This window comes from Notamacropus eugenii, chromosome 5 (genome assembly GCF_028372415.1).
Source record: "Notamacropus eugenii isolate mMacEug1 chromosome 5, mMacEug1.pri_v2, whole genome shotgun sequence".
NCBI classification, from domain to species: Eukaryota; Metazoa; Chordata; class Mammalia; order Diprotodontia; family Macropodidae; genus Notamacropus; species Notamacropus eugenii.
This window is the reverse complement of record NC_092876.1, coordinates 18,910,348-18,924,212: the sequence shown is the minus strand read 5'-3', so window position 1 is coordinate 18,924,212 and position 13,865 is coordinate 18,910,348. Positions and strand designations below refer to the sequence as shown.

Below are 13,865 nucleotides of genomic sequence, written 5' to 3'. Positions count from 1 at the left end.
TATATATATATATATATATATATATATATACTATTCCATTGATCTATCTTTCTATTTCTTTCCCAGCAACAGAGACTTTTGATACTTACTGCCTTAAAATAGAGCATAAGATCTGGTACTGCCAAACTTTCTTACTTGATATTTTTTTCATTATTTCCTTTGATATTCCTGAATTTTTGTTTTCCCAAGTAAATTTTCTTATTATTTTTTCTTATGGAATAAAAAATCATTTTGGTAATTTCATTGAAATGGCATTGAATATATAAGTCAGTCTGGATACCTATGAACAATTAATACTTCTCTATTTAAATCTGATTTTATTTGTATATAAAAGTTTTTATAATTTGGTTTATGTAGTTCCTGTTTTTGTTTTGGCAGTTGGACTCCTAGGTATTTTACATTGTGTAGAGTTTGAGGCAATTTGTTTTCTTCCTTAGGAGATTCTTGTAAAGCCAAGTATTTCCTGTCCTATTCTACCACCTTGCTAGAATCCCCTCCCATTCTTTATAGCATGACATTTTCAGTGAAGTTGTCAGACACCTTCACAGAAGAGGAATATGGCATCAAAGTCAGAGACCTGATTGATGGTAAATTATTTAACTTGATAAGGTGACAAGGAAAGATCAAAGCAGATGGAGAGTTGGTGCATGCAGAAGAGTGTGCACTCAAAGAAGCTTCTTCTGTTGAGATGCACCAGAATATGGATCCATTCTCTGCCACTTGTGAAAATTTTGGCCTGACAATTAACATCAATTAACAATTAACATCCCCTTTACCCAGGGACGGTAGGCTCTGGACATTCTCCAGCATGACCTCCTTGTACAGCTTTTTCTGAGAATGGTCCAAGAGGCCCTGCTCCTCATTAGTGAAGTCCACAGCCACATCCTTGAATGTCACCAATTCCTTAACCATCAGAAGTCACATGATTTAGAAGGGAGAGACTCCAGAATTCATGTAGTCCAACCCTCAACAACTTAGAAGAGGAAACTGAAGCCCAGAGAAGGGATTTGCATAAAACATTATATAGCCTTTATGAGTGTCACAGCTTAGCCCAGTGGAATTAGGGAAAAGGCAAGTGCTCCATCAGACGTATCAGAATCCGTGGAGGATACTATATACCAAGATAAAGTCAAAATGGATACACAATTTAGATATAAAGACTGATACCATAAGCAAACTAGGAGAAAAAGGAATAGTTTACCTTAAGATTTATGGAGAACAGAAGAATTTAGGAACAAAAAAGACATAGAGAACATTAAGAAATGCAAAATGGATGACTTTAATTTCTTTAAATTGAAAAGTTTTTTTGCATAAAACCAATACAACTAAGATTAGAAGATAAGCAGAAAGCTAGGAAACAATGTTTTGACAGCTAGTTTCTCTGGTTAACACCTCATTTCTCAAATACATAGAGAATTGATTGAAATTTATGAATATGAATGGAATATAATTGTGCTATAAGAAAGGGTAAGCATATGGGCTTCAGAAAAAACTGGAAAAAGTTATATGAGCTGATGCTGAGTGAAGTGAGCAGAACCAGAAGAAAATTGTAGACAGTAACAGCAATATCATGGGTTGGCCAACTTTGATAGACTTAGCTCTTCTCACCAATGCAACAAACACAATTCCAAAAGACTCATGATGGAAAAGGTTATGCACACCCAGAGAAAGAACTATGGAGAATGTAGATTGAAACATACTATTTATTCTTTTTTTTCTTGTATCATTTTATTTCTTCTTTCTCCTGATTCCTCACATTCTTTCTAATACTTCTTCACACCATGAGTAATATGGAAATATATTGTTCTTGTGTTTGTCTGTCATTCTGAAAGAGGACCATGACATGGAGATGATGACATGACTTGTACTTGACTTTGATTTGAGTGAGTGAGGGCTATGCAAGGTCACCAGCCTCACTTTCTCTTCCATATCCATCTGGATATAATGGCCTGATACTTATCAGGATGACTGGAGAAGGCCCAGGATGCATTGTGCGACCTTGGCCATTTTAGGCTAAGGTCTTAAGAGATTCTTGCTTTCAGTGAGATATACACATTCAATGAAGAGGCCTCTTTAAGTAGTTACTCAAGGGATGGCCCCTCTTAATAAAAGAAAGACAAATTACCAAAAAAAAAATCAAAGTGTGAGGGGAAGACCCTCAAGGATCCTGAGTAGAAGAGAAACAGTTAATATTTAGTAATTACAATCATGCTTTACTAGGTGGGTAGGGACCTGGTGTCTAATCTATGAGGTCCAGAGTGAATTGGGCTTAAGGCTTATTCTTTGAGCAAGAAGTGTGGACAGTAAATCCAAAGGAGAAAGGCAGCTATTGGCTATGGAATTGTAGCTTCCCCTAGATAAAGCACCAGAGGAGAGGAGAGGAAAGGAGAGAAGAGGAAAAAGAGGATAGGAGAGGCTATTCACTCACAGGTTTTGTTTGTCCTTTGTTCTCCTAGAGGACCATGACATCAAGATGATGATATGTTTTATATGAATGTATATGGAGAGCCTCCATCAGATTGCATGCTGTCATGGCAAAGGAGTAGGGCAGGGAGGTGGAGAAAACTTATGAAAGTGAATGTTCAAAATTTAAATTCATAAATTAAAAAAAAAGATGGGGAAAACAGATAAGGTCATCTGAAATTCCTTCCTACAATTGTCCAAGGTGACACATTAAGAAAATTCAAGGAAGACTTTGTGAGAAGCTGATAAGTACTGTGTATTCTTCTGTTTGGGGGTTGTGAGGGAGGAATCAATAGTGACTACTGAGGAAAGAACAAAGAAAAAGGAATGATCAAGCATATTTCCTAAAAGTCTGAAATAAATTCTTAATTAGATGAAAGTATGGAAAGGATTCTAAAGAGAGATTATTCACAAGCTGGCCTCAACTGCGTGGCATGAAACTGTTTCCCGCCAACTGAAGAAGACTTCTCTATTCTTATAGGGAAGGGTTGAGATGACACTGGCTATGATATGTCATGGTCAAAAGCATCTCTTGCCATTGCTATATGATTGATTGCAATTATTCAAGGAATATATTTATTCATCGTATTATTTAAGTTGTTGTTGTTGTTATGTTCATCCTTCATTTTTGAAGAAGACCATGACATCAGAGAAATGAGGACATGACTTGCACTTGACTTTGTTTTGAGTGAGGGAGGGCTGTGCAACGTCATTAGCATCACTTTCTCCTCATGAGCCATCAGGATTCAGTGACCAGATATTCATCAGGATGACTGCAGACAGCTTAGGATGCAGTGGGAGTATAGAGAAACAAAAATAACTATGTGGGGAAGGAAAGTTCCTTAATTCAGTAAAATTATAATATTTTATGACCTGCGGTGGAAGATTGAGCTCATGCACAAGAGAGACATTGACATTATTGATGAAAAAAAATTATTTCACCATGCTTCTAGGACTCCAAAACATTGGTGATTAGGAGTCAAGAGGCAGACTGATGGACATCATACAAGAGAGTGGCCATATCTGTAAAGTCTTTGATACTTGGGAGGGATCATCTATTTATCCAGTCTGCTACATGTAGAACATATGCTCAGCCAATGCACTTGGCATTCAGTGCTCTTCCATTTCATTTTCTTCGATTTCTAGCAGATGGTGGGTCACTTTTTCAGTTTTTCTATTACTTTAGAGCAATTCTCCTTCATGGAAGTAAAAATCTCTTTTCATTCTTTGGTCATTATGACTCTAATTAAAACATTTACCATCTATTTATAATCTATATTTAACTTTTAGCTTTCTTTATTTCTATTATTGAACTTTAGAGCAATTAAAGAATTCATTAGACTTTTTCTGATTATTCAGGTTCCCAACAATTTACAACATTTTTCTTTTCACTTGTTCTGAGTTATGATTCTTGACATCACTATGTATACTCATGTATGAACAATCACTTTAGGAAGGCCATACTTTTATTCACTGATAATTCATCTCTTGAATCCCTAACTAGCTCTGAACAGAAGCTATCCCATATCTCTTTCCTTCTCCATTTCCCACATTCTCTCTTCCCCACCCTTGTGTGAGCTCATATCCTCCAACCCTCCACATAAGTAGAGGGGCAGCTCATATATCTCCATATTTTGCACCTGGCTGCCATACTTTGAACTTCTCACTGACTTTGCCACCCTGTCCCAGTGTCTGGTGTCTTTAGCCCAAAATCTCTTCCTGTGGTGTGTGGTCTTGTCCTAGAATATGTAAACTCCGTGGGAACAGGAGAATTCTTCTTTTGTATTTAAATCCCCAGGCTTAACTCTGTTCCTGGCATCTAGAATTTTAATGAGAAACACTTGTTTGTTTTGCTTTAAAAGCCCATCATGACCTAGACACCACTTACTTCTGCAGTCTGCTTCCAACTTATGTCCTGCCACTTTCTTTGACCCAATGACACTGGCCTCCTTTATATTCCAGGAAGAAGACTCTCTATCTCTAGGCTCTGGACATTTTCTCTGGCTCTCCTGAATGGCTGGAATTCTCTGCCACCTCATTCAGGCCTCTTTGGTTTCTTCAAGTCTCAACCAATATCCCACCTTTCCTGCCTTCATTCCATGAACTGTATCAGACTGACTTTTCTACACCTTTTAGGTAACTATCTGTGTGCTTGCTGTCTCCCCCTTAGTCTGTGAGTTCCTCGAGGGCAGATTCTGCTGTTAACCTCTTTTTGCACAACCCCTACGAAGCACAGTGCCTGGCATGTAGTAGGCACTTAATAAATGTGGAATAAATAGCTGCCAGCCTTCTTTCCTCAGAACCTCTTTATGGGATCTTAACAATGCCTTCTCTCATCCATTCTCTAAGAAATTGGGAGTCTTGTTTTCTCAAAGGGCAACCATGTGCACAGCCATTTGATTGCCCCCCCCCATCCTATTCTCCACAACAATCAACACTCACCTATTCCCCACACACAGTTCCCTCACATTGTTAACCTTTCTCTATAAGCTAGCCCCTTTACTATGGACTTCAAACATATTCATCACCCCCATCTTTAAGAAAGCCTTCCCTAAACCCCCCTTACCTTTTGAACAATCATTCTATCTCACGTCCTTTTCTCAGGCAAACTCCCTCTGGCTGACCTTTCTATTTTCCTCTCTCACTCACTCCTTAGTGATTATTCAGTTATATCTGACTCTTCTACATCCCATTTGAGGGCTTAGGAGCAAAGACACAGAACTGGTTTCCCATTTCCTACTTATGGTCATTTTAGAGATGATGAACTGAGGCAAACAGAGTTTAGTGACTTAAGTGACTCAGGATCACACAGCTAGTAAAACTCTGAGGCCAGATCGGAACTCATGAAGATGAGTCGTCCTGATTCCAAGACTAGAGCTCTACCACACTACTTAACCCTTTACAACTTGACTTTCATCTTCCCTTTCCCCAAAGTGCTGTCTCTCTCCCACGTTAGCCTTGATGTTCTAAGCACCCAATCTAATGGTCTTTTCTCAGTCCTCCTCCCAACTGACCTCTGTGCTTCATTCAATATTGACCATCCATCTTCTATATGAAGCCCTTCTTGGTCCACTTTCTCTCTTTGATTTCCTGAAATTTACCTTATACCATGTGCCTACTGTGTGCCAGGGACAAGCATTTTGCAAACATCATCTCATGTGCCAGTGTCTCCCATGTTGCACAGTCAAATCCAAAGTTTTGAGAGGAACCTTGAGAGTGTCCTTGGATCGTTTCTTCTGACCATCATATGATCGCCCACCACATGTGAATTTCCCATAAAATACACTTTTTGGGAAACGTATATTTTGCATTCGAACAACGTGGCCAGCCCATCAGAGTTGCGCTCTCTGAAGCATGGTCTGAATGTTTGCCAATTCAGCTCCAGCAAGGACTTCAGTGTCTGGTACCTCATTCTGCCAGGTGATCCTCAGAATCTTGCTAAGACATTTCAAAGAGAATATATATATATGTGTGTATATATATATATATATACATATACATATATATGTATGTATATATGTATGTACGTATATACATAGGGTTGGTTGTTGTTCTTCATTCTTGAAGAGGACCAAAATGACATCACCATGATAAAGTGAAATTTCAGTATTTCTAACTGTGGCTGATCAGACCAATAAGAGCTCAGAATGCTATACCACAGGACAGGCACAGATAGTCCTTGTGAATTTTGGGGGTGGATACTCCAAATTTGCACACCCTACATTTACTTTGTACTTTCTCAATTCTGCTTTGCTCATAGAGCACATCACCCCTTCTGATGTGAGCATGCCACGCTCAGCAGTACTGTGCCAGTGTCTCCCATGGTGCACAGACAAATCCAAAGTTCCTGAGAGAGACCTTGAGACTGTCCTTGTATCTCCGTCAGGAAGGGGAGCAGCAGAAATGCTGGACTGACATGAACTGAATTTGGTCTTGTTGGTATTTTTGACATGGATAAGTGCATACCACCTATGTTCCAGGAGTGGAGCTAGACTCCCTCCTACAGGAGATGAAAAATCTTGAGAAACATCTGTCTAGATATGGCCAAAGGACAGAAAAATGGCCCTAAAAGGAATGATATCAAAGGCAGAAAAAAAAGAACTGAAGTGGCCATGGGGTAACCTACTCTTGGTCAGGAAGGTATAGAGTGGGGGATGTCCCACAGATGAGGAGGGGAAAGAGAAGGATGAATCTGCACCTAGAAATGAGAAACACTTTGGAAGCTCCTCTAGATAGGGCTTATCAGGGAGAGATCATCCAGAGTATCAGAAGAAGAAGAGGTGCATCACAGGGTGTAGGTGTGGGTGTGTGGGCGACTTGCTGTTCAGAACTGACCTGATAACTGAAAAGTGAGGTCTTTTGTCTTCCTGGGGCAAGAATCAAATACAAACTAGAGAACTTATGAGACTTAACAAGAGGGATGACCACTCTCTAATTCTAATGACTCCCATAGGCACAAGGGACACTCTAGAAGACTCAAAAAGAGTACAGAAGAGAGCTAAGTCTAAGCAACAGCGACACAGGTGTGGTTCTCCTCACTCTTGTCTGCTAAAATCTGGGGACTGAGAACACAAAACAGATCTGGACAATCATCAGCTCTCTAGGAAGAAAGTGTCCAAGAATGGCACCCTGCCAGGTTGGTGTACCTTACAATGACTGGCATGAGTGTGGTGATTAAGTTTGTGGTAAAGATAAAGACATCAGAAGTCACAGAGAAGCCAAACTCTTCCACAAAAAGCACCCCCCAGTGTCAGAAAATTGTCCAAGAAAAAATGATTGAGAAATCTGGAAAGACTGTACACTAAGCCTTGCGTTTAGACTAATCATAAACCAAAAGAGGGCCACAAGAGGATGGAGGAGGGGTGTAGCGATTGAACCAAAGAGAACCAGTGTGATCTGCAATAAGCTGGCCAGAAATCAACAGAGTTAGGGAGAGGAGAGGAACCATGGCACACTCTGGCAAAGGTAATCAAGGCTAGTCAGGGCTATGGACACCAGCTCCAAAAATCTGGTACCTGAAGCTGTATTCTGGCCTCTCTAGGTAAATGTTCCTGGAGACTAGACCTCCTCTGTGCCACAACTGGAGATAAGGCCAACCCACCACTGGTCACTAGCACTGGAAAGGCTGTGAAGAGAGATCAAGGACCATTAAGACTTCTGAAATCCTCCAGCGGCCTACAGCAGCAAGCAAAACCAACTCTTAATAGAGGGGCTTATATAGTGGACGGGACTATCTGAGATCTGAACTCACAATGTGCCATTAGGAGATTAAGACATGAATGAGAGAATTGAGTTGGAAGGTAGGAAGGCCTAATACCAGCCATCCCCTCAAGATCAGAAGCAGCAGTGGTATCTAGACTACAGGGGAAACAGGATCAAACAAAGCCTTCCTCACCCATCCTAGAGTGCCAGAGGGTACTGGCCAGAATACAAATCCCAACACCAGAATGAAGGCTGCTTGCAACTGAAAGAACATGTTCAGCATAATGAAATGTGAGAGGCTATCATTTCTAGAATATATAGAGAACAGAGTCAAATGTACAACAATGCAAGTCATTCCCCAATTGATAAATGGTCAAAGGATAAGAACAGGAAATTTTCAGAGGAAGAAATTAAAGATATCTATAATCATATGAAAAAATGCTCTAAATCACTTTTGATTAGAGAGATGCAAATCAAAACAACTCTGAGGTACCACATCACACCTATTAGATTGGCAAACATGACAGAATAGGAAAATGATAAATGTTGGAGAGGATGTGGGAGAGTTGGAACACTAATTCATTGTTGGTGGAGCTGTGAGCTCATCCAATCATTCTGGAGAGCAGTTTGGAAGTATGCCCAAAGGGCTACAAAAATGTGCATACCCTTTGACCCAGCAATATCACTTCTAGGACTGTATCCCCAAGAGATCATAAAAATGGGAAAGGGTACCACATGCACAAAAATATTTATAGCAGCACTCTTCGTAGCTGCCAAAAACTTGAAATCAAGGGGATGCCCATCAATTGGGGAATGGTTGAATAAATTATGGTATATGGATGTAATGGAGTACTATTGCACCATAAGAAATGATGAAGAAGAAGACTTCAGGGAGACCTGGAAGGACTTATATGATCTGATGCTGAGTGAAAGGAGCAGAGCCAGGAGAACTTTGTGCACAGCAACAACCACAGTGTGTGAGAGTTTTTTCTGGTAGACTTGGAACTTCGAAATAATGCAAGAACTTAAAAAAAAAAATTCCCCATGGTTTTCTAAGGCAAAATGCCTTCCACACTCAGAGAAAGAAATATGAAATTCATTCGCAGAATGTAGCAGATTGTGTGTGTGTGTGTATTATGTTTTGATTTGTTATGTGATTTCTCCCATTTATTTTAGTTCTACACAGCATGACTATAATGAAAATGTATTCAATAGGAATGTATGTGTAGATCCTATATGGAATTGTATGCCATCTTGGGGAGGGAGGGGGGTAGGTGGGTGGAAAAAATCTAAGTTTTATGAAATATGAGAGGCTAAGGGAAGTCCAAGAAATAATCATCAAAGAGAGAGGCTCCACAACAACTATAAGAGGAGATAAAATAATGCATGGCCACATGGACTGATGGAGTGAATAGAAGAAATGAAGCCAAGAATAAAAAATGAAATTGTCAATGAAATGAGAGTTTGGGAGGAAAAAATGGAAAGGTGAATAAATGGCACAAAGAGAACGTGGATAGCCTTACCCCAAGGATTAACCTCCCTGAGAAACAGAGCAACAGAAATGAAAGACTCCATGAGGAAATAAGGATAAAGCCAATAGACTGCAAAACAAAATAGAAGAAAAGGTAATGTATCTACCATGAAAAACAAGGCCCCGAAAAATAGGGGAGGAGAGATCATTTCAGAATTATGAAACTCAACATATAAATAGTCTCAATAGTTAAGAGGGTGTAAACAGTTTTTTTTTCTTTTTTAAATGTACCTTTTTTCAATCACATTGCCATCAGCCTGTCATTCACTCCTTTTCGCAGGCATACCAGCTTCTTGATTAGATTAGTTTTGATTGCAAAATGCATGCCAGCTTCACGATGCTCCCCTTCACTGTGCCCACTCCAGAAAAAGGATACAACTCCAACTTCAGTAAGCTGGCCTTTATTCACCAACCTTGTTTTACCCAGGGCTGCTATTTGGATGCAATACCTGTTGAGCTCTCTTGCAACAAGAGCTGTTCTTCTTTCAGGTCTACTGGATTTTGTGTTGTCTATTAGTGTGTGCATGTTCCATGTGCTGATAGTGAGTGGAATAATCTTTGCAGATGTTTTCATACATTTTGTACATTTTTGTGTGTGTCTTGACCACATACTGGGATTCCCAGACTGCCACAGTAATCAGGCTAGGGTTGGGCAAGTAGACAATGTTGAGGGCACCTTTTCTAGCCCCGTTACTTGCACCAGGAGGTGAGCAGTGCAATCTTTAAAAGGCTGCTCAGACACCCAGCAGGCTGAGTCCCACTGCTGCTTCCAGTGAGAAACAACCCCATAACCTGGGCCACCGATGTGCAGGGTTGTGACTACAGCTCCCAGTGTATCCACATCTGCTACTTCATCACTTGCCTGTCACCACAGAACTCTGAGGCATAATAGTGAAATGGTATGGGTGATATCTTTTGGTTGGTGTGTAAATTGGATTTAAGTGAGGCAGAGTTGCACGAAGTCATCAGCCTCACTTTCTCCTCCAGAGTCATCACAGTCCAGTGGCAGGACAGAGTCAAGATGACTGGCGATGGCTCAGGATGCAGTGGATAACCTTGGTGACTTTGGTGTCTAACTAAGCTCTAAGCATTCCACATTGCTTGCTTCATCTGTCTTCATGGCCGTTGGAACAAACTGTTCTCATCTGCCCATTACAGCAAAGGAAGTCTTCACATGCTTGAGGTAGACACCCCCCCCTCCCCCAACTCACTAATGGTTTTGAGAACCCTTGATTATTCTCAACCTGGTTTGACCCATCTGCCGAAATGGTTTACTGGGGTGTGGCTACTGTGCATGCTGCAGTGTCTTGGAGCCACAAGTGAGAATTAGGTGGAACAGGTGGACACCAAAGGTAGAAAGAGCCCTGAAAAGGGGTGTAGGATGTGTTCAGGGAGGACCAATACCTTTGGTGTGATGGCTCTGTCTATATGTACTCTTTCTAAATGCCCTAATACTAAGAAAGTTCTTAGGCGTTAAAAGTATCATCTTCCTTTGTTGGCATGGAAAGAGTTTAACCATATTGAATCCCTTATGATTTCTCTTTCCTGTTTTCCTTTTTATCCTTTGCATGAATCTTGTATTTGAAATTCTAATTTTACATCCAACTCTGGTCTTTTCATCAGGAATGCTTGAAAATCCTCTATTTCATTAAGTACCTCTTTTTTTTCCTCTGAAAGATTATACTCAGTTTTTCCAGTTAAGTGATTCTTGCTTGTCATCCTATCTCCATTGTCCTCCAAATATCACATTCCAAGCCCTCTGTTCAGCCAGTTATGCTGAACAGTCTTTGTGACTCCATTTGGAGTTTTCTTAGCAAAGATAATGGAGTAGTTTGCCATTTCCTTATCCAGATCATTTTTATGGATGAAGAAACTGAGGCAAACAGGGTCAAACAGCTTGCCAAGTATAAAATATATTTTGAAGATTAATGCTTTGTAGTATAGTATTGTCCTTTTTGTTATATTGTCTCTGTCAATCCAGGAGCAATTATTTCTCTAATTATTTAGGTCTGTATTTTTGTAGAGTATTTGTTTTTGTATTCACAGGGTGCCTCTGTGAGTCCTGGTATCAAATATTTTACACATATTTTGTGTAAAATATAAAAAATCTAAGGTTTTATGTAAGCTTATTTTATATGTTGTTATTTGGCTGAAGTTATTTCAATCCAGTTTTAGTTGACTTTTTAAATTCCTCTAAGGAGACCATCATATTATGTGCAAAAAGTGCATTATTTCCTATTTTCCGTTTTTTTCCCCTCAGTTTCTTTTTTCTTATTATACCTAACATTTCTAGCCATGTATCACACAATACTGGTGAGAGTCCTTGATTTCCACTTAATCTAACTGGGAAGGCATTTCTCCATTGCTTATGATGCTGACTTTTGGGTTTTGATAGGTACAACAGACTACAAAAAGGCTCACTTTTTTACCTAAGATCTTTAGTGTTTTTTAAAAAACAAAAGGGATGATGTATTTTGTCAAAAGTTTTTCTGTATCTCCTGTATATATCTGCATATCTCTCAATGGTTTAGTTTAGAACATATTTGTATTGTAGAATTTAGTAGGTTTACTTCCCTCTTTGATTTTAAAGTTCATGTGAGATTATTATTTTAACGTTTTATAGAATTCACTTAAAAAGTGAATAGGTTGACATACCCGGGAAAAGTGAGTCTCGAAATAGAAAAGATCACAAACTGCCACAGAGACATCAGTAGTGAAGAGCAGGCTCTGGGCGGGGAGATCTGTGAGGGGCGGGGCCGAGGCGAGCTGTGCTTCTGATTGGTGGGCTGGGGCGGAGGCCGGCGGACGCTGATTGGTCCAACGGTCACGCCCCTCCCGATTCTCGTGTGCATGTGCACGTGGAGAGTATGGAACATACGCTGATGGGGCGGAAGCAGGGGTTGAGGACGGTTCTGAGTGGAAATAGGAAAGGGGAATGAAGACGAGAGTCAGGACCAGGGCTCCGGGGGCGGGGATCGGAGGAGAGAGTAGTGGAGCGCCGTATTCTGGTGGAAAGATTGAGCATGCGCAGAGGTTGCACCGCCTCACCTAGGGAAACTTTAGGCGCAGGCGCATTTGCAAAGTAGACTGAGCATGCGCGCTGGCTGCATACTCCAACTTCGTTAAGAGGGCTTCTAGCTGGCCATAGGATGAAAAGGGGACTGGATGTGGGATGGCGGTGCACCTGAGCATGCGCAGAGGCTGGATCTTGCCCTCGTGGGCGGACTGGCGAACAGGAAGCTAGAAGTCGCTGGTATCCGAGAGGGAGGTTAGGGATGGAGTCTCCAGAGGTTGCTGTGGGGGCACCGAGGCTTCAGTGTGGAGGCGGGAGGTGAGCGGAGCTGGGGCGCTAGCAACTAAGGCTGTGCTGGGGAGAGGGAGGGGAGATCCAGCCTGGGCCCCCTCTCTAGCCCGTGACTTTGGGTTGGTGCTCCTGGTGTCTCTCCTGGTGTGGAGTGGAAGGCTCGGTGTTCTGGGGTGAGGGGCGGTGCCTCCTGAACGCATTTCTGGCGGGTTACCCGGGGTTCGAGGCTGGGCAGGGAGGGGGAGGGCAGGGGTTCCCTTCTGGTCTGGAGGGAAGAGCCGCCAGGTGTGGGGGAGGAGTGGGGAGCAGTGTATAGACCTGTTTGTGTCATTGGGGCAGGGCTGACTCCGTGGGACCCTTTGGGGGCAAAGGTATGGGAGGTGGTTTCTCTTTTCCTTCTGCACCTCATATTACAGACGAGGAAACTGAAGCAAATAGACTTGAGTGAGTTGCCCAGGGGCCCCCTTGACCTCGGCAAGAGAAGTCTTCCTGCCTCCTCACCTAACTCTCTAGCCCCTGGGCCACCTGGTTGCCTCCCCTTCAACGTTAGTTCCCCCAGTAGAGCTCCTTGAAGGCAGGCCCCTGATTTTCACCTTTCTTTGTAACCTCAGCTCCTAGGACAATGCCTGGCAGAGAGTAAACCCTTCAAAATGCCTGTTGATTGGTAAAACACCTGGCATTGCTTCTCTAGAATAAGTGACGTCAGACTAAGTTCACTTGTTTGCGGTTCACATTTTTCTAGATCTTAGCATCTGACAGTCTCTAATGCTCCTCTTATAGAAAAGGAAAAAAGATACAAAGATGTACATGTGATCCAGGTGACTTTGAAAGTGGTTCATTGGCTACATCAGAGGTTTCCGCACTTATTGGCTTACTGCTCCCTTTTCAAGAAAAAAAATTTGCTCAGCACCTTCGGGAAATCTAGTTTCTTTAACCCTTTAATGATTTTTTAAAAAATGTGTCATTTCAAAAAAATGTTTATAAAAAGACGTATCTTAAATCTCATGATTTATTGTAAATTTGTGGCATTTTTCTTTCCTGCATTGAAATTGTGATGATGCAGTATTTCAACCTGTAACCATGTAGTATCACGATTGTAAACAAGTTATTACACAAACTATTCGTGTTGATGCATGCTGGACTTGGTGACAATTCAAGACACTGACCTGCCAACACTTGCTTGTTAAGACCTGTTTGTGGACTTGACCGCTGATTGGTTATAACTTCCATTTTGTGTTTATTGGGAAAATCATATAATCACTACAACTTTGACTGTGTTAGACAACAGATGAGACGTGCTTAAATGGTTTTTCAAAATTTTCTTATGTTCCCTTCTTTCCTTATGCTTCCACTGACCCCTTATTT

The 13,865-nt window shown here is 41.2% G+C and overlaps 1 protein-coding gene across 2 annotated transcripts in view; it reads left to right on the top strand.

The window, feature by feature from the left end:
* LOC140508304 (uncharacterized) overlaps positions 1-13,865 on the top strand; it is a 30,172-nt gene continuing 16,307 nt past the window's right edge. The window contains exon 1 of one of the 2 annotated variants that reach the window (XM_072616117.1): positions 1-12,527. In XM_072616117.1, the coding sequence (XP_072472218.1) occupies positions 12,472-12,527 (56 nt within the window). In that variant the 5' untranslated portion in view covers positions 1-12,471. The remainder of the gene's footprint in view (positions 12,528-13,865) is intronic. The other variant, XM_072616118.1, reaches the window with a different exon arrangement.